This window comes from Alosa alosa, chromosome 15 (assembly GCF_017589495.1).
Source record: "Alosa alosa isolate M-15738 ecotype Scorff River chromosome 15, AALO_Geno_1.1, whole genome shotgun sequence".
Lineage (NCBI taxonomy): Eukaryota > Metazoa > Chordata > Actinopteri > Clupeiformes > Clupeidae > Alosa > Alosa alosa.
Window position 1 is genome coordinate 12628139 of NC_063203.1, and position 20923 is coordinate 12649061.

General features: G+C 44.1%; 1 protein-coding gene across 1 annotated transcript in view; it reads right to left on the bottom strand.

Annotated features, from left to right (window-relative positions):
• Window positions 1–2504: 2504 nt before the first annotated feature.
• Window positions 2505–20923, bottom strand: part of gbe1b (glucan (1,4-alpha-), branching enzyme 1b) — a 102510-nt gene continuing 84091 nt past the window's right edge. Inside the window, exons 15-16 of the mRNA XM_048264580.1 lie at window positions 17447–17564; window positions 2505–5014 (exon numbers count right to left, since the gene is read on the bottom strand). Of these exons, the coding sequence (XP_048120537.1) occupies window positions 4952–5014; window positions 17447–17564 (181 nt within the window). The 3' untranslated portion in view covers window positions 2505–4951. The remainder of the gene's footprint in view (window positions 5015–17446; window positions 17565–20923) is intronic.

The following is a 20923-nucleotide window of genomic DNA, read 5'->3' on the forward strand; positions in this document are numbered from 1 at the left end:
CCTCCGTTTCAAATGCAGATCGTTGAAGCTGCTCACCGGCTAAGGTTTCTCCGCTCAGTGGCCCCGTTTTTTGATGTGGAGGAAGGAGGAAGGAGACCGGCAGAAGCGTTTCAGTTTCCATCCATTTACATCACTCTCTCACATCAGGGCTACTAAACGAGGCAAACGGCAGAATCATGGCGCATACATCAATAGTTTCTTTATCCCAGGGGAAGCACATAGATGGGGCTAAAAAAATCCATTCAGCAGCCTTTGAATTAAATCCCTCGTTTTACCAATCCTACAGCCCTTTAGGTAGAGAGAACCCACAAATATATGCCTCCTCTTAAGACCTCAAAGCCACCTTTTTCTCCACTGAAGTTGGGGAAGGGAGGTGGATTTCTCTTTGGCCCACCCACACACAGACGCACACACAGATAGACATAACACACACAGACAAGCGCAGACACACACACACACACACACACACCTGGAGTGGAGACTGTGCAGAGGTCAGCGTCGAGGCTTCATTAAGGATCTGATTTTGCCTTCCCATGTGAGCTTTTTAATGAGGCGACGAGTGAGCGAGCCCTGCAAGGGAGAATTGACTGTGGAAGTCCTCGTAATCACATTGACTTTTCTTTCCCCTCTCTCCCTTTCTCTCTCTCTTGCTCTCTTCTTTTGTTCAACCGAGTTGGAACTTCTCACACTTTTAATTTGGAATGCCCCCGAGAAAATGTCACTCAGTAGAGGCATGCGTCCTTTTTTTTTTTAAACAACCCCTCTTCAGTCCTCTGCCACTGTCTGCCCCCCTCTTCCCCCCAAAAATGCTCAAACCCATCCTTTGCTCACATAGTGTATTTGTATTTATGTAGAGTGGGTCCTTCACTGCCTTTTGGATGATGTGAAAGAGGCACTGTAGAGCCTGTTGTCGCGCCGCAGCCTGTTTTTGGGGAGCGTTATGTAAAAAGACAATGGAGTGCTCCTCGCTCTCATGCTAAAACATAGGGAGGACTCTCCTGGAATACGAATCGTGTGATTTCTCATCGCTCATCCTCTGTGGAGAAAAATAGATCAAAACATGCCATATGGTTCACAGCTCCACTGGAATGTGCTGAATGAAAAGATGAAAAATGGAGAGAGAGAGAGAGAGAGAGAGAGAGAGAGAAGCACAAGGGAAACAAAGCTCAGCTCATTACTTGTCTGTCAGACTACAGTATTGTTCCATCACAAATTGTAAGTTTGCTAATTGATGTACAATACAATAAGAGAAAGGATTCCGTTACCTGAGATATCTGTTCATTGTGATGGCAGTTATGAGACATTTGAGCTTCATGAGAATAGAAGGTTTCCCTTGCAGGTGACCTACCACTGGTCTCACAGAGGACACAGGTGTGAATATGTGTAAGCGCACAACAGGAAGGTAAATAAGACAATCAACAAAAACAAGTAACTTAATTTAGCTTAATTTATTTTTTTCAGACATTAAAAATGCATGTTTGTGTTTGTGGCATTTTCGCCTGTAACATCACCTGACAAGAATAAAAAACACAATTATTTTGGTGCAACTGTGAGGTTTGACCTCTGGGATGTTGTGGTCATGATGCAAAGAAACAAACAGATACTCATTACTGGGATGAAAACCACCAGACTCCACCATGTTGCCCCCCCCCCCCCCAGCTAAAAACACACAAAGACACAAAAAACAACATTCTATCTAAAACAATAAAACCAGACGGAGTTTCGTAAAAAAGTACAGCAGCTCGATGCTGAAACTCCCCTCACTCTCCTCTGCTTCTCCACCAACCGTTCGCATCACGGAAACGAGGATCTGAGATGGCTAACGAGCTTAACGCCGATACAATAGCGAAAAGCCTATCAGGGCCTCTGTCTCTCCCCAAACCACAATGGAGGGAGAGGAGCTCAACTCCTCAGTACACCAGAGCGAGAGAGAGAGAGAGAGAGAGAGAGAGAGAGAGAGAGAGGTAGGAGCGAGGAGAGAGAGAGAGAGAGAGAGAGAGAGAGAGAGAGATAGATAGAAGAGTGAGAGAGAGAGGTACCTGGGAAAAGTCACCCTGGGAAAAGTTTCTGGATAATTATTTTAATGTACTTATTTACGCAGTTAATCCAGCTTCTCCTATGAGGCTGGCAGGGAAACTGGATGGAAGGGGCGGGCTGAGGGTTGGGATTGCATTCCCTGCCACAGAGATAGATTAACGCAAGCTGTGATGGAGATGAGGCAGAGAGAGTTTGGGAGTTACAGATGCTGGCGTGAAATGGGACGAGCTATCAGATCCCATCACTCTGCACTCACGTCTCCATTGCATAGGCTGCTGCAGATGCGCACATGATGGATCATGGAGGTGTCTGCTCCTGACTAAAGTAATGCAACCATGCTGCCTCTGTCAGCATCTCACAAGGTGTCTGCTCATATAAACAAACAGTTTCAAAGTGACGGATGTACTTTATTGTGCAAGAGCTGGGCAAAACATAGTCTATATATATATATATATATATATATATATATATATATATATATATATATATATATGTAGATATTACTTAGACACAACAGTGAATTTAACATGAACAAATTAGTTATCACAGGCTGCCTGGAAGTGGACACATAATATAAGAAAAAATGTGATTTGTTTAACCTGCCAATGAAGGTGTTCTAATTTGGATGGGATGGGATTTTATCTCAGTAGATCTTTTAAAGACCAGTTAAATGATGTGTACATTTTCCAGCTTCCTTTTCAGTTGGCAATGTAGTTTTCTCGGAGGATTCCAGCAATGCTAACAGGATCGTGTCAAGCCTATTTAGTCTAAGATTAAGGCAGATTGAATCAATCTTCTTCATAATTTAAGCAAAGTCCTCGACATTCTATGAATACAAACAACAATTACAACCCATACAAATTTTCAAAGTGCATTGTTTACACTGAATTTCACACAAGAATGTAAGAATGTTGCACATTTCCCAAATGAAATTCTTTTTTGAAGGGTTTCAGAAAATAATAATTACATATTTCCCTGTCGCTGGCTCAAATACTGACCTTAGTAAAAGCTGCATTGAAAGGCTATACGTCAAAAACCACACAGTGAGACAGGTCAACAATAAAACCATAGTGGTACATAACCTCATCAGTAGTAAACACAGTGGTATATCTCATTAATATATTAGGGAGGAAGACAGAGGCAAAAATGAACTGTGAATTACATGGATGGAGATTCTGTCAGGTGAGGTCCGTCCTTCGAACAATGCAACTTAGTTTTAAGCGGCTGGTTATTGATAACACTGGCAAGCACAACGTTAATGGCTACATTTCCATGGTGTAATTTTGGCATACTGCCCATGACACAAACTGTTTTTGTCCCAAATTATATGAAGACATCAGTGGTGAGGTGTTGGTCTCAAGAGAATTTAAGATCAAGCAGGTGTGATTTTGGTCTGTGTGTTTTCAAAGCTTTGGTCTGGGGTCCTATTCAGTCTGGGGTCTAGGTCACCAGTGTGGCTTCTTTTTTCACTCTCAGTAAAAAGGGGCTAGGCCACCTCATTGCATCTGTAGTCTGTACTGTGTGTTTGTCGCTACAGAAATGTCATGACTGTGCCTCACAACTTCATTAAGTCTCTCTGGCGATGTGCAGGGCTGGCCCCTCAGCAAGTCATGAGAAATGACTTACTCCACCAGTGGGAAGCCTCGACAGTGACTCTCATTCTACAAGCGTGGGGAGAGGGCCGCCATCCAGAAAGAAATGGATAGCAGAAAACAAGAGGGGAAAAAAAGGAAGAATGAAAAAATATATAGAGCCCATGGGAAATAAACTGACTTCACCTCCCCCAGTAAGAGGCCGAGGCAGCTGTGCAATTACCCTTGGATCCATAACACCTGCATGAGAGTGCATGCTAACCTACCTAGCCTGTAAAAGCAATTATTTGCTCAAGTTAGCCAACATCGTTGCAATAAAGGGGGGCACTGTACCTGAAACATTTTCTCCTTCCAATTGTTTAAGAAAACAAACAACTGCAACACTAATGTTTTCAGCAGCCAAGTCGTACTGATGTTCGTGTTTTAATAACTATTGCAAAGCCTGAAAGCATTTAGTCACTATAATCTCTTCATTGCTATACTGATGCACATAAAGGGAACACAGGGGAGTGAAGTGTATTAATCTAGTTAGGATTTTAAACAAACTGGTCTTGGTCTACGTCTTAAGTCCTGGTCTGGTTTTGGTTCTTTACCAATCTGGTCTGCTGGTCTGTATGACACTTGTAATAGAACTAGCGACTGAGTTGGTATTAATGGAGCAAGCAAACTCCACTTGACATCAGACTGAACAGATTTTTCTCTATCTCTGTTACTAGTCTGCTCCGAGTCCTCATAAAAATACTGCACAATTTAGCTTACAGCCAGAAAATGACCAAGACAGTCAAATAATGAATGCTCTGGGGATTAATTAAAGTCACATTTCAAAAACAATGAATTCTTAATGTGACTTTAACGCTTACATAGAGAAATTGGGTGGGTTAAGCTAGTACATTGTGGTCAAGAATAAGCAATAAGTGAATGTGCAAGGCTGAGCAATAAGCAAGTGTGACTTTGCAAAACATTTCATGAGCCACAACATGTGCTAACCCTTCTCAGCACTAAACCTAGCCAATCAAGTAGATTCAAATCAGTTGAATTGAGTCACTAAGTTATTGAAAAGCCCTCAAGTCTTTCCCACACTGTACTAGCTACTCTGTCCTGCCCCCTTTTCAACAAGATAAACACTTGAATTCAAAATGTGTGCATTTAGTTGTGTGTCGCCCTGGGCTGTATAAGGTTAGACCATGGAAATGTAGCCTTGTTTGTTTGGAGTAGAGAATAAGGGTATACAGAAGGCTCTTGTGAGTGGTGATTCACCCTCCTAAGTTCTGAAGGGTGCTTGGCATCCGTACCATTCCTCCTTCCAGAGTGGTGACTGTGCTTCAGTATAAGTAATCAATTTCCTCGTTGGCCAAAACAATGGCTGCTCTGGCGGGAATGTAAACCTGAGAAAGTCAGAGAGAGAAAGACAGAGAGAGAAAGAGAGAGAGAGTGAGAGAAAGCAAGACAGAGAGATAGAGAAAGACAGAGATCTTAATATTATGGTACCACAGTGCAGAGGATTTCATATATTATATATATAGCTGTACACTTTTTTACTTCATCAACACCTTACTTCATATTTTTTCAAAGGCAAAATTGATAAAATCAGACTGAACATATCTTCTCAACAACTTATTACACGGCTCTTCATAATGCTGCAGAATGCTCCATTCACTTGAATGGGCCTTCCCAACGTTCGGTGGTCTAATTCTCAATAACAGACCGTTGCTAAGTATAACAGACCGCTGTCAAGGAAAATGGGCTTTGTGCTTCTATTTCACGTCTTTCATATCACTACACAAGGACTGGAACTTCATTCAAAAGTGAAAGCAGACGGTTGATCAGCTGTGTTCTAAAGAATGTTTGATTCAAGTTCAGCGTGTGCTGTTGTCGAACTATTTGTTTCTCACCAAAAGCCACAATGAAACGGTAACAAATAGGCTATAGCCTAGGCTATGTAGGCTAAAGTGTCACATCGTGGGGAGTTTATAGTTTCGTTTTGGCAAGTAGCCATGTAATAAGCGGGATAATGTATAGAACGCCGGTCATTATTGGGAAAATAGGTCCCTTCAGGGCGGAACAAGACCGGTTTGGTTCGCCCTGTCGGGACTTATTTTCCCAATAATGACCGGCGTTCTATACATTATCCCTTACTTACTCAACATCTGGAACTTCTGGCTTAACTTGATGTCAGAGTTTAGTTTGATAGACTCCTAAGTCCCTGAAAACAGCTGTCGTAAAGCCCCTTCTCAAGAAGTATAACTTGATGCCACCATACTAAACAACTACAGGCCCATATCCAATCTACCTTTTATTGGCAAAATTATTGGAAAAAAAAGTCTTTAATTAACTAGCCACCTTCCTAACATCAAATGGGTATTTTGATTACATTCAGTCAGGTTTTCGGGCAAATCACAGCTCTGAAACAGCTCTTATTAAGGTTCTAAATGACATATGCCTCAATACAGATGCAGACAAAACATCAGTCCTAGTGTTATTGGACCTTAGTGCAGCCTTCAACACTGTGTGATCACAACATATTATTACACAGACTAGAGTATGGGTTGGACTTTCAGGTATAGTCATCAATTGGGTCAAATCTTATCTACAAGAAAGGAGTTTGTTTGTTGCCATTGGCAACTGTACCTCAATGCAAACGTCCTTGACATGTGGCCAGTCTTGGGGCCACTATTATTCAACCTCTATATACCATTAAAAACAATTTGATTTCATGGTCCCCTTGAATCTCTTTGGCAGTGTATTGACAAGATCAACAACTGTCTCAAAATGTTCTTCAGTTGAACAAAGAAAAAACTTAAATAATTATATTTGGTAAAAAGGAGGAAAGACTTACTCTCCTTGATATTAAAGGGCTTAAAGCAAAGGATACTGTTAAAAATCTTGGTGTCATAATTGACAGTGATCTAAATTTTAACAGCCACATGAAAGCAATAACTAAATCAGCTTTTTCCCACCTCAAAAACATTGCCAAACTTAGAGGGCTAATATCAAAACATGATCTAGAAAAACATATTCATGCATTCTTCTCCAGTAGAGTTGATTACTGCATTGGGCTTTTTACAGGCCTGCCAAAAAAGACTGTCAAACAGCTTCAAATGATACAAAATGCAGCGGCTAGGGTTCTCACAAAAACTACAAACACATTACTCCAATACTTAACTTCCTGCATTGCTTCCAGTAAGTCACAGAATTGACTTTAAAGCGCTTCTGCTTATTTATAAATCACTAAATGGAACAGGATCAAATTACCTAGCAGACATGCTTCAGCAGTAGACACCTTCCAACTGACCTCTCAGGTCTCATTGGGAAATATTCTTGTTAGTTTGTTTTTTGTAAACCTAATGACTGTTAGAACTAAACATGATGAAGCATTATTTTTTTAAGCTTTTAGTTGCTATTTGTTAGAGCAGTTCAGCTCTGGAACCAACTTTCAGATGAGATCTAAGTTGCCCCTAACTGTAGCCAGTTTCAAATCTTTCGACTTTTCGAACAATAAAACACCACTGATCACAAGGCTCCTTGCATGGAGAAGTCGTGCTCGCATGGAAAAAAAAAATAAAGTCCTCAAAATTAAGTGAGACCTCACAAGTTCACTCTGTTCAACTGCAGTAAATCAATCAATGGAACAACAAGTCACCCGTAGCCCTCCTATTTGATAGGAGAAAAAAAACACTGGCTAATAAATAAGCCTATTGGTTTACTTCAGAGATAAGGAACTTGAAGAGTTTCGGTGTGGCGCTCCCTACTCTCACCTCTGGGGGGTGCTGTTGGCAGGGGAATGACGTGTGTAAGGATTTGTGTGTGAGTGTATGTATGTGTGTGTGAGTGTATGTATGTGCGTTTGAGTGTGTGTATGTATATGTATGTGTGTGAGAGTGTGTGCATGCGTGTATGTGCGTGAGTGTATGCATGTATGTGCGTGAGTGTATGCATGCATGTATGTGTGTGTGTGTGTGTGTGTGTGTGTGTGGTGTGCCTGCGGCGGGTGACTCAGTCTGGAGGCTGCTGGAGGATTCGGGGGCCCGCCGCAGGGAGCTGAGGAGATCATGCCGCTGCTGGGAGCGACTGCTTGACACGTCTCAGGCACACACAGTGCCCCCGCTGATGCGCTCGCTCACTTGCTCCAGGACCGGGCTACTTTCTGTCCTACACCACTGAGCGTGTGTGTGTGTGTGTGTGTGTGTGTGTGTGTGTGTGTGTGTGTGTGTGTGTGTGTGTGTGTGCGCGTCACTGAAGTGTGAGAGACGGGAGGGAGCGAGGGAACAGGTAAGAGGCCAGAAAATGAAGCCATTATTGGAGTCACAGTCTGCTGTGGCACAGGTGTACACACAGCCTTAGACACACACTCACACACAAACAAACAAGTTGGCTTTTTATATATATATATTTATATAAGTTCCCTGAAAACAACAAACTGCTGTTTGGTGATAAAACATTCAAAAGCATTGAATCTGCCAGTCTGCCAGTCAGGAGACACATATACACACACACACACACATGTACAGACACACACACACACACACACACACACACACACACACAGCATTGGGGTTGTGGGATTTGGGCAATTTAGATAGATAGATAGATAGATAGATACTTTATTGATCCCCAGGGGAAATTCAAGACAGGGAAATTTGACAGCAAGTCAGCACAACAGGTATCCTCAGAACAGAAATGTGTGTGTGTGTGTATGTGTAATGCATATGTATGTGTATGTGTTATGTGTATGTGTATGTTTTGAAGTGGGTGGTTGGTTGGTTGCTTGTTCGTTCGTTCAGTGTTGAATCCCTCGCAGCCAAAATCCCCCCACGTTAAGCCTTTGATACAAACTAATATATTTTTCATTTGATCTTTTTGGCATTGTTGTTTTGTGTTCCCGGCTTGGGGCCCCGGTGTCCAACTGTGCTGAGACAATGGGCAAGATGAGGAGAGGCGAGGCACCGCACGTACTCCGCGCACGTAAACACACCCAAGACTGGACGGCGTGCCGCGCTGGCTTTGGGGAACGCTGCCATTCAAACACCTTCACGCAGCCACGACTCGCACGGTAGCGCCTAAATCCCCCACCTTCCTCCCCTGGGCCTTAACGTGTGATGCAGCCTGGATTATTGCATTCCATTTTCACTTTGGTTTAGGGTCTGCTTGTGTATGTGTGTCTGACTGCATGGGAGTGTGGGTGGTTGTGGTTGTGTGTGTGTGTGTGTGTGTGTGTGTGTGTGTGTGTGCGCACACAAGTGTGTGTCTGTGCATGTTCCCTGTGAGCATGAGCATTTGAGTGGAAAGTAACGTGTAGGCGCATAAGTCTGCATGTACACAATTTTGTGTAAGTGTGTGTATGTGTGAGTATACACAGAGTAAGTGTGTCTGTCAGAATATGTATTTGTTTGTATGTGTGTGTGTGTGTGTGTGAGAATAAGTGTGTATATAGTATGTGTACCAGAATACATATGTGTGTGTGTGTGTGTGTGTGAATAAGTGTGTATACAGTATGTGTACCAGAATACATATGTGTGTGTGTGTGTGTGAGTGTGTGTATTATAAAGCAGATCATGAGTGTCCTCCGTGGTCATGTTCAGCCAACTGCAGCTGGTAATGAGAATAGTAGCTGCCGCCACACACACTTTGACACACTCTGGAGCGCTATTCAGCCCAAGTGTGTGTAACACATGCCACTCAAAGCCCATACGTCAGCCCTACGTAGAAGTACGTCAACAGCATCCACGGTTTGGGGCGGTAGGGGGGGAACAAGAAGAGAAAACCAAGAAGAAAAACACAAACACATCAGTTTATCAGGGTAGTTGAGGAGAGTGATCTGAAACACCCAGGCCTCTTTTGAAGGAGACGCTGAGAGCAGAAGTGGGGTGGGGTGGGGGGGTTGAAGGGGGAGAGGAGAGGAGTGGAGGGTTCAATAAAAAAGTACTGCGCTCCCCAAACTTTAAAAACCACAAACACTGCAATGCTGAGAGGCAGTAAACAACTCCTCCACCCAACTGAAGCCCCCTACGCCACTCTCCACCCGACCCCACTCATCAAACAAGCGCAGAACACCCACCAGACAGAGTATGCAGAGTATGCTACACAGAGTATGCATGATTGTACATGCATGTAAGTGCGTGTGTGTATGTGTGTATGTATGCATATGTGTGTATGTGAGTGTGTGTGTGTGTGTGTGTGTGTATGTATGCATATGTGTGTGTGTGTGTGTGTGTGTGTACATGTATGTATAAGCATTCCCTTACCCTTGTGTGTAGGAGTGCTGTCTTTCCTATTGTGCATATGTTATTCCAGTAATGAATGGTGCACGAGCTACTGTATTTCACAGTCTGTGTCTATGCTCTGCCCAGTTAGCCTGGAAAATCCAGACCCTGAAGATGAAGATAGCGACTGTTAGTGAAGGAGAGTTTATGTGTGTGTGTGTGTGTGTGTGTGTGTGTGTGTGTGTGTGTGTGAAAATGTGTATACAGTATAACCTCCCACTCCATATACTATGTTAATGTATGTGTCTGTCGGTGGTTATAGTCGTATTGTATGTGTTGTATAGTATAGTATGTCAAAGTTTTAAATGTGCATAAGCATTGTGATCATTTATCAATAACCAGGATACTAAAGTACATGCTCCCGTTGCTTGTAAGAATGAAGCAAACTTCATAAGGGTGTGTGTGTATGAGTGTGAATAAGTTTGTGGATGTATGAGTAGGCATAAGTGGGTATAGCTTTGTGTGTGAGTGTATTTGTGTATGAGAGTGTGTGTAACTGTGATTATATGTATGTGTGTGTGTTTATGTTTGTCTGTGTTTATGAGTGTGCATAACTGTGTGTGTTTATGTGTGTGTGTGTGTGTGTGTGTACATGAAGACTCGTGCTGGGGATGTTTTTCTTTGGCAACTGTGCTGCGCCGGGGGAATGGAGGCTGCTGTGGCAGCAGCTCAGTCTCAGACACACTGGTGACTAATTAAACACACCCAGTGGGAAGAGATGGAGAGACGACACACACACACGGAGGGGGAGAGAGAGAGATGTGTGTGTGAGTGTGTGTGTGTGTGTGTGTGTGTGTGTGGAGGGGGGTGGCAGTGGCGGAAAGAGATAGACGGACGACGCTGAGAGGAAGAACGGAAACTGTGGAGAGATGGATAGATAAACAGAGAGAGAAAGAGAGACGTATCCAATAGATAAAGAACGGGGGGATGGGAATTAAGGATGTTTGTTGCATGATTCAGTGCACCTGTTGAGATGAAAGGCAAAAGTGTGCAGCAGTGTCTCTGGAGAGTGTCAGAAACCAAGAGCAGCTGACTTTATCAAACAAACGGATGCTTTGCAAAGCCAGTGGTTGTCAGGCTGTATGGATGAAAGAAAACATGTGAAGGACATGTGAAGAAGATGCACCTGCTAAAGTAATTTAAGTTGGTCTGTCTGTCGGGTTAGATTTATTAACATGTTATTTGCAATAGTTAGAATTTCCAATTGGTGGAGAGTTTTCATACAAAGTGGCCATGAAAAACAACTGGATCCCGAGTGGATATGCTCTCCACAATCTGCCCTGTTGCTGTGCAGCCAACTCGCTGCCAGATTACCCGTTGGCCTCACTTTTACTGAGACAATTATGTCCTTGGTGGAGCTTACTTTGCCAAGTGCGCGCTAAACATGAAAGCACCGATGAACAGGAGGAGAGGGCAAATCCGAAGACGCTCCTCGGCACGCGGGGTCTCCAGACGCGCCGGCTCCCGTTCTCGGTTCAACTCGCTGCTCTGCCGGCAGATACGCCCCGACCCCCTTTGAAAAATGCGAAGCTGCAGAGCTGCGAGGCACAAGAGCCGGCAGAGGAAAGAAAAAAAGTAAAAAAAAAAAAAAAAGTCAGGCATAAAACAAATACTCCCAAGAAAGTTCGCCTCGTCTTTCAGTTTCTCGCTTCTTCTTTTGCCGCTCGCTCTCGCTCTCTCTTCTTCTGAAACTCCCGGGCACATTTCTCAAGTCGAGGGTTGTAGGAACATGATTTTATTTTTTTTTTCCCCCCACCCTCCCAGTCCCTTTTATTCCTCTCCAGGAGAAGTGGAGAGCTAAGCTCTGAGCACTCCGGCATATCAATCAATCTGACGGATTCGCAGCGCCGACCAAGCCGAGGCTTTTTCGGCAGAGGTGAGGTGTGCAGACTCCAGATATTCATGAGCCTGAGAGACGTATTCATCTTTAGCCTCTGGCTGTGTGACACAGCACACCCTCACAGCAGCCCCCACACCTCCCCCTTTCCCTTGACCTTCCAGCGCTGCCCTCCTCATTGGCTGGCCGTACAGACTGAGTATATCATTCTGAACACACTCCCCGTCTCTCACGGAAGCCGCCTAATGCACATGTTTCAGCTCATAATGTCCCATTTCACCCACTGTCCAAAGAAAAGCCGTCTACACAAAAAAAAATGGCCAAGTTCAAAGTGCAAGAGGCCATCTTCTGCCATGAATTATATACATATAAATACAAACAAGCGAAAAGGGGCTGCCGCCAGCAGCAACACTTCCACACACAGTGTGTGCGCGCGCATTCTCCATGCCTGTTCAACAAGCCATGGATCAAACTCTCCGCTCGTCGCCAAAGCACTGTCTCTGCGCTGGGCTGCACATCTGTAGGGGTCTCAGAGGCATGTCCAGGTAGATCAGCCAATGCGCATGCCGTGCATGAACTCAGTGCTGAAAAATGATTGTGTTCGCACATCCCAAAAAATGACTATCCAGGTGACTGATGCAATCAAAAGGGACAAAAGGAAGAGAAAAAACGAAAACATCCCGATGATCTCAACCGAGTGCCCTTGCTTGCCCTTAACTCACTACTAACATGGCATAGGAATGGACCATGTTGAACCATTGAGAAACCACTTTACACACAGGGCTCCATGCAGTTTTGAAAGAGAATAAAAAGATTGGAAACACTGCTTATATATATATATATATATATATATATATATAATATAAAATAAATATATATATATATATATATAATAAAAGAAACCCAGATACGAACACAAAGTCAGCCCACATTAAAGCTACTGTCTAACAGCGAGCTACTTCACTACAGGATTATATAAATCTTACATAAACTACAGGGCGATGAGTTTAAACGCGCTCTCTCCTTTTTCCTCTCAATGCAGACTTCTTTACATCTTAGTTACTTTATTAGTCCATAATTAAAGAGACGGTACTTAGATGTTCCGAGATTCGCATTGTGATGGAAATGAGGCCCTTTTGATCAGTGCGGAGAAAGTGTCCCAGGGTTCAATGTGAAACTCATCAAAGATCTGAGGCTTGTGATAATGTAAAAGTACTCCAATAGCGAGCCTTATCTGAAGCTGCTGGATGCTCAAGTACAGGGGAGCATCCTGCAAATATTTTCCCCCTTTAGCCGTTTGGCTTTCTCATGCTATGTCTTTGAATTGTGCTACAGACTTGCCAAATTGATTAGTTTGCAGGTCATCTTCTGTGCAAAAGGCCTATTGAGATAGGATATGAGTCAGCCAACAGTATGGAAAGGAGGAGTAATGTTAGTCAACCCTTTGAGGAAAGCTGTCAAGAACAATAGTGAGGGAGGGGATCCATCTCTGAGCCAGTTCAGGGAAATAAGACTGAATCTCCACTCCCACACCTTTTCATATCAAAACGCGTATGTGCATTTATGTGTGTGTGTGTGTGTGTGTGTGTGTGTGTGTGTATCACTCAGAGGGAACCAGGAAGTCTTGGCAGCGCCCTGATTCATGGCGCGTTCAAACCGACGGCTCCGAGGAGTTAATAACCAGCTGTGTCGTGCCGGTGACTCACCGCGCTCCTTTTGAGGATTTCAAAAACACACATAATAGGCGATGGCCAACTTTTAAAGTGCGACACCCCAACGGGATTTTTTTGTCCTTCTTCTTCTTCTTCTTCTTTTTTCATTCATTCAGCCGAGTGAGAAAATGAGGCTCGAGACGTACAGTGCACCCTCGTGGAGAGAGTGGGGGTTGGGTTGGTGGGACTTGTGAAGGTATGAGAGTCACCCACAAAAGGCTTCTCCTAGATAGAAACTTCAGGGGCTGTCTTCCCGGGCTGCATACCTAATCTAGGTGGATTCATCATTTTAAGTGCGCTTCGTTTCAGCCTCTCGACGCCTTCGGAGAGTAAATGAGAGTTTATCGTCACTCAGCAAAGGAGGAGGTGGGCGAGCTGATGGACCCGTTTAAAAAAAAAAAAAAAAAAAAAAAAAAAAAAAGTAAAAAAAGACGACAGGAAGAGAGCTGAAGAGGGGAGGGGTGGGGGGGTGAGGAGCAGAAGAGGAAGTAGAAGGAAGATGGGGTGGAGGGGGGAGGAAAAAGTTTACTTCGAATATGCCAACTTTGAAGCTGGGGGCCCTTGAATAAATCATAGGCGGAAATCTTTTCCAAAAGTGTGTGTGGGGGGAGGGAGGAGTGGAAGTGTGTGTGTGTGTGTGTGTGTGTGTGTGTGTGTGTGTGTGTGCGTGTGTGTGTGTGTGTGTGTGTGTTTGGGGGGGGGGGGGTGTTGAGGTGGGACCTTTTTTTGTGGCACCTGCCAGGAATGAAGATGATTAATTCCCATCATATGCACACCAAGCCGCCAAAAAGACAGGTGTCTCCGTTGAGAGGACAGCAAAGAAAAAATGCAGGAGGAGTGGCTTGGCCCCCGTCTAGTCCCGCCAGTGCCCTTGCCCCCGCCATCACCTCCCCTCCTCTCAGTCCTGATTTAGGTCCTATTAACAGCCCACTTGTTAACTAATCAGCACATTTGGAGAGTGAGAGGGAGGTATGGGGGTAACAGCGCTGCTGTGTTAGGTTTAATAAAAAGCGAGTATAAAGAATAAAGAGAATGCATAATAGACAGCTTTTAAAGTGATGAAAGCTGCCTGGGCATGGCTGAGAATTACCGTTGAGATTTTTTTGCGGAGGAGGGGGAAAAAAAGTTTTTAAGTGGCGCCAGGTGGCAGGAGAAAGGCACAGCGATTGTTGACTTAATGTTATTATTAAACAGTACATATGTGCAAGCACTGCCAGAAGTGCTCCTCCCTCATGATTATTTTACAAAGACAGAAAACATCCACCATCACACCCCCACACATTCCAACAACAACACCCCCCCCTCAACTTGCCTCCAGCCAATAACTTAGAAGTAGCAACGCAAATTTAAGAGCCAGAATGAACGAGGTAATAAATGCCAACTAAGATAAACAATGGCCAATTAAATGTACGAAGCTAATTGAAATGGCTCCGCAAAAAGGTGTTTTCAGCGCTAACGCCCCATTCAACATGAATTGTGGGCTGCAGTTTAATCAAGCAAGCAATCAGGCCATGAAGGCTATTGAGTTTAGAAGGGACGTTGGGGTTGCACCAGTAGTGCTTAATTTAATTGTGGCCTATGTGTTACATGATACAGACTCCTTCACTCTACTCTGCCAAGAGGGCTACGATTCCAGAACATTCTTCTATTGGCAATTCGGGTAATAATCTCACACACAATGCTCTCAGAAGTAGCTTTAGATTGAGATTGGGGGAGGGTGAGTCAAAATGAGTCGAGTCTTGTCTTTCAGCTCGAAACGTGCATTTCAGCATTTCCACATCTGCATAGTGGAGGAGAAGACTTTTCTTGCGCTGACTTCTATTTTCTTCTAATAGCCTGGGGACTGGGACATGGGCTGACAGAGACATGTAGATATGCCAGGGGAGTTTCCCCCCCCAACCCGCCCCCTCCCCTCTTGCCCATGACTTTGCAGGAGTGCGTAGAGTCTGTTTCACGCAGGGCATGCTTTTAAGGTCATGAATTATGCAGCCCAACTCAGGCAGTAGTCCTAAAGATATCGAGTGTACCTGCTCTTTAAAGATGACATGATAATTGTTAGTGTGGATAATTCAGGACTAAGATGCCACGCGAACGCACACACACACGCACACGCACGCGCACACACACGCACACACACACACACACACAGGGGCAGGGTGTAAAGTGAGAAGACAAAAGCTATTGGTTTTTCAAGGGAGAGGAACAGTCCTATTCTTGTCCCAGGGTCAGAGTAGGAGCCATCCAAGTCATGATGAGGTTTGGTGTACATGAAAAAAATGTGCCTTGCGAGCGAACCCACGTATAGGAGCTAGCAGTGTTCAAAAGTTAGCAGTTCAAAAGTGATAAAAGACAATCAATAAAATAGGATGAAAGAAACACTTCAGACTGTCCAGTGAGACAGAAATTCTAAATAACTGTACTGAGAATACAGTGGTCTACTAATGTTCATCTTTAATATTGGAGTGGTACTGAGCTAAAGATATTTTTAAATCGGTGGTACATAGCCAACAATATTTTCAGCTTTCATTCTTTTCTTCCTGGCCCATCGCCCATCCCTGTTAGAACACTCTAGAATCCCTGGCCCCGTGCTGCTCTTAACAGAGACAGATTTTTAATACTGAATTGGCTTTTAAAAGTCTACAAAATGGAGTAGTCTGCCTGCACATCATAATTGCTTTGCATTATGCTCAGTCTTAACCCTGGAGGTTGAAAAGAGAGAGAGGCAGAGAGACAGAAAGAGATAGAGAAGGGGGAGAAAGAAAACAGAGAGAGAGAGAGAAATAGAGAGAGAGAGAAAGAGATATGAGCGAGGTGGGGAGAGTGAAGAGGAGACGAAGAGCACTAAAAACGAGCCGAGCACAAGATGAAGCTCCGGCGTCACAAGCCACGGCACTGGAAGTGAAGGTTTAAATTTCACGCCACGCACTTAATTTCAATCAGGCCTCTGGAAATAGAATAAGAAATGTAAAAATGGCTGAAATACGAGAAGCGCGCAGAGAGAGAGAGAGAGAGAGAGAGAGAGATAGAGAGAGAGAAAGAGAAAGAGAGACATGGCTTATCTGATGAAGGGAACCATGTCTCTCTGTGCAACTCGCAGCACTTACAATCACATGCGTTTCGCCCTGCTGATAAGGTCATTAGGTAAAGTCTAAAAATAACCATCTGTGGCCAGGAGTCCAGTCACGTCTTGTGAAGAACAAAATGAGCTCAAAAATGGCCTGCCCCACGTAGCAGCCTTAAAATAAAGCACATGTAAATCACTCTGACACCGCCGACAGTCGACATGTGCTTGTGATAATTAAGATAAAGGAGAGGCCAAAGACACATGCACGCATGCAGGCGCACGGACGCACGCGCACACACACACACACACACACACACACGCACGCACGCACTCACGCACGCACGCACACACCACGCACACACACACACACACACAACAACACATTTCTGTACAAAGTATCAGGTAAAAATGCCATTAGCTATTCTTTAGGCTTCTTTAACTAATCTAACTCTCCATGTGTCTCCATTTATGCATGTATACATTGTTTTCTGAAGGTCCTTTGATGGGTAGCTCTACTAGCCTAGAAATCTAGACGCACCCTAGCGGCAGCAAATGTCATTTGCCCCTCCGCCCCTCGGCTGGAGCCCTGCCCATGGTGAGTTCCCAGATCCAACATCTTGATGTGGGTCAGGCTCGTCAGGCTATAGCTCTACAGCATCTACAACCTTCTGTCCAATATGGATGGTCCTTGACAGAAAACCAATAATGTCATGGCTATCTATAATCATTAATTTGTTGTGGTCTTGGGGTAGAATTCACCATGAATCTTCCCTAGTATTTCAATAATCCACAATACCTACAGGTCAGAAAATCACTGATGGTCTGAGATTGTGGGAAACCTGCTGTAACCACTTAGAACATGAGACAACTGTAGTCTTTCTGTGGTGTCTGTGTGTCTGTGTGTGTGTGTGTGTGTGTGTGTGTGTGTGCGTATGTTTCTTTACCCGCATCGAGTGTTCACGACCGTTGTGAGGAGTGGGCTCTGTGAAGAACTCGGTGTTGTGATCCAGCCGTCCATGACCCCCATACATCACGTCGTCTGAGTCCAGCTTGATCCGGTATCTGAGCGATGACGTTAAGGAGCAGCACGTGGAGTGCCATGAGAGGAAGCATCAGAAACACAGCGTGAAGAGTGTCCTTCAGTTGCTACGCAAATAAATCCATTTGCTTAGTATCCACACACCCATTCAGTGTGTGTTTGGACTGATTGAATGCATGTGGTCCTGTTCACGGCATGCTCCCCTCACACAGTGCATAAACAAACACAAAACATAAGCATTATTTGAGTGTTTCAGAGTGCTCTTGGAGGACCTTTCAAAACCGAAAAAAGCAGCCCTCGCAAATAGAAGAAAACAAACACACACACACACACACACACAAGCTGGTCAAATATATTGACAAGGGTACACATCTAACTTTGATCCTTGAGTGGAACTTGCGGAGGTATTCATAAGGTGTAACAATGTGACTACAAATAAGTCAGTGACTCTACTCATGAATCCAGCCTCCGGATCTACAATACAGCCCAGCAGATACCGATCAACCACCATCACTTTCTATAGTGGACAAATAAGGCTTGAGCTTTCACATCCCAAGGTCACACATTCACCATGCATGTGTGACGTTGTACCCATACAAAAGTTAAGTGCACTAATTACCACTGTGGATGAAACAAACACATTAAACATAATTGCAGTTCAGTGCATATTTGCTGGCAAACCCATTATATATGATAACATTTACATTTTTATGCATTATGTATATGAAGTCAAACACAGATATACTCACATTACCCAGACAAAGGTTGCTCGTCTTGGCCTTCATGCACAAAGGCCACTCCCCTGGCTTCAACCACTGCCGTTGCCATGAACACTGAGAACATTATGCTTGCACAGTGCAGTTGGAAGAACAGTGCTGGTCACAAAAGAGCACTGACATTGGTTTGAGACACAGTCTGTCTAGCCCAAGGAGGCCAACAGATCCTCAGTTGAATACATATTACACATCAACCACTCTGATGGCTTTCAACTCCTGGGAGATGACTACGCTGTCCCATTTACACGTGCAATAAGTAAATAAGTGAGAGAGAATCAGAGAGAGAGAGAGAGAGAGAGAAAGGAAGAGAGGGGGAAAAAGAGACAGAAGTAAAGACACAGGGAGTGAAAGGATAAACCAGCGAGCACTCAATTCATGGGCTGACTGCGGACTTATTTATCTGTTTCAATATATTAATAATGTATCCTGTCAAGAAAAATGTTTCAAACAACAGAGACTATTAATGCACACAATCTCTTCTCTCAGTCTGTGCTGCATGAAGCAAATTAAATATTTAAAAAAGTAATTGCCCAGATTCATGACCAGAATGAGCAATACCTTCTGGAGAAAGAGAGAGAGAGCGAGAGACAGAAAGAAAAAGAAAGAGAGAAAGAAAAATGGAAAGGAATAAAAAGCAACAAGACGGAATATTTCAGAGGGGAAAATGGATTCAAATTCCAGCCAGGGAGATCTTTCCTTCTCTAATGAAACTTTATGGAGTGGATCTACGGAATGTTGAGTGATGGCCTGATAACGGCAGCCAGGTGTTTTTTTCCCCCTTCCTACTCTCCACAGATCTCTGTGGAGCTCTGTGACTGTCAAAAGCCTGTCTTTTTTTTGTTTTTGTAGAATGAAGGGGGCTGGGGGGGATGGGAGAGTGTAGTGAATCATCCCTGAAACAATCTACACTACACTGACACGTAGTAATCATACAGTCATCTGACATGATGGAAGTGTTAAGGATAATGTTATGTCTTGATAACTGTCACATGAACAATGGGCGCTTCAACGTGTCAACGAGGGCTTGAGTAAAAACAAATGTGACATGAGATCATTGCAGCGCACATGACGACAACAGGTGAAAGACATTTGCCGGGATGTGTCACACAGTCCCACTGCGACTCCATAAGTCACCATAATTTATCCGCTAGCGGGGCACCATAATGCTTTTGTCATAATGTCTGTCAACACCTCACGTAACCAAGCAAGGCATGTTTCTGACAGCCACGGAAAAGTGTGTCAAGAGACATTACCGAACTGGAAAATTATGTTGCATTTATACTTATATGAAAAAGCTTAAGTTACATGTTAATATGAACAAAAGTGAATGAAAAGAATGCTATTTACCTGTGGAGGGGAAAGAAAGGGAGTGAGAGAATAGAGAGACAGAGGGAGAGAGAGAGAGATGGGAAACAAACAGAGTGATGGAGACCAAAGAAAAACTACGCTCCCCAGAGACCCCCTCTCTCTCACACTCCTTCCTCATTCCCTCTTTCCAAGTCCTTTGTTTAACGGCGTCTCGGAGGGGCTTAAATGGTGCACGAGCCGCGGCAAACAAGCAATCGGGCATCTAATTGGCTGGCTGAATAATCACCCAGAGTCCCTGCAGGCTCGTCAGGGGTCTGGGGCGGGAGTCTCTGCCGAGCGTGCTCACTTGTCGGAGGCCCCTGGAGCCGGTGGAAAAGCTTGCCTTTTACTGTCTGCTTGTCTGCTTTGATACCCATGATTAAAAAGAAGTGCTGTGGCGCGCATTGTTTTTGCTGAAGACGACGATACAAATAACCGCCCCCCCCACCCACACCCCACTACTATCACTGACAACCTACCTCAGCCCCCAACCCAATAACCCCCCCATGCCTGCAGCCCACCCCCCTCCAATCCACTCTACATGCCGCTATTTGCATTGGCGTCTAATTCTGACAGAACAAACTCCTTTTGTTATGGATATTTTTGGGATGGTTATCACAAGACAAATGAGAGGGAAAGACGGGAAAGATGAAACGGAGGAAGGATGGATCTCTCGAGAGTAGCAGAGAGAGAGTCGGTACAGGGCGTTGAGCTTAGACATCCTCTTTTTAGCACAAGGCAGAATAACCTCATGCAGAAGACTTTTTTCCCCCTTTCCTTTTTTTTTTTTTTTTTCTCGTTTTCTTTTTCACCATTTCACTTCCACAAAAGCATTACCCATCATTCATTGTTTTGGATGTGGCTCGCCTCAGCAGTTATAAGGGCACAGTGTTGGAGAGAAGGGAAAAAAATGGGGGAAGGTATTCAGTGAAAGCACATTAATTTTGTGCTTTACTAGAGCAGAATACGTCCTGACAGACAGTGTTCTTTTCTGGGTGACCTTACTATGATCTGCATGCTCCCCTACAGTGGCTGACACAAAAGGCAGCGACGGCAGCGTCACTTTGTCGTCGAAAAATGCAACAGGACTGTAACACATTTTTTTGTTACGATGACATAGGACATGCGGCTGCAAACACAGGCAAATCCATCAGCATAATCTCTGCATCTCAGCCTGATCTACAACAAAGCCCAAGATGCACTAAATAAAAAACGTAATAGTTACACTCATACACAAATAAAGAAATAAGGGTCATTTC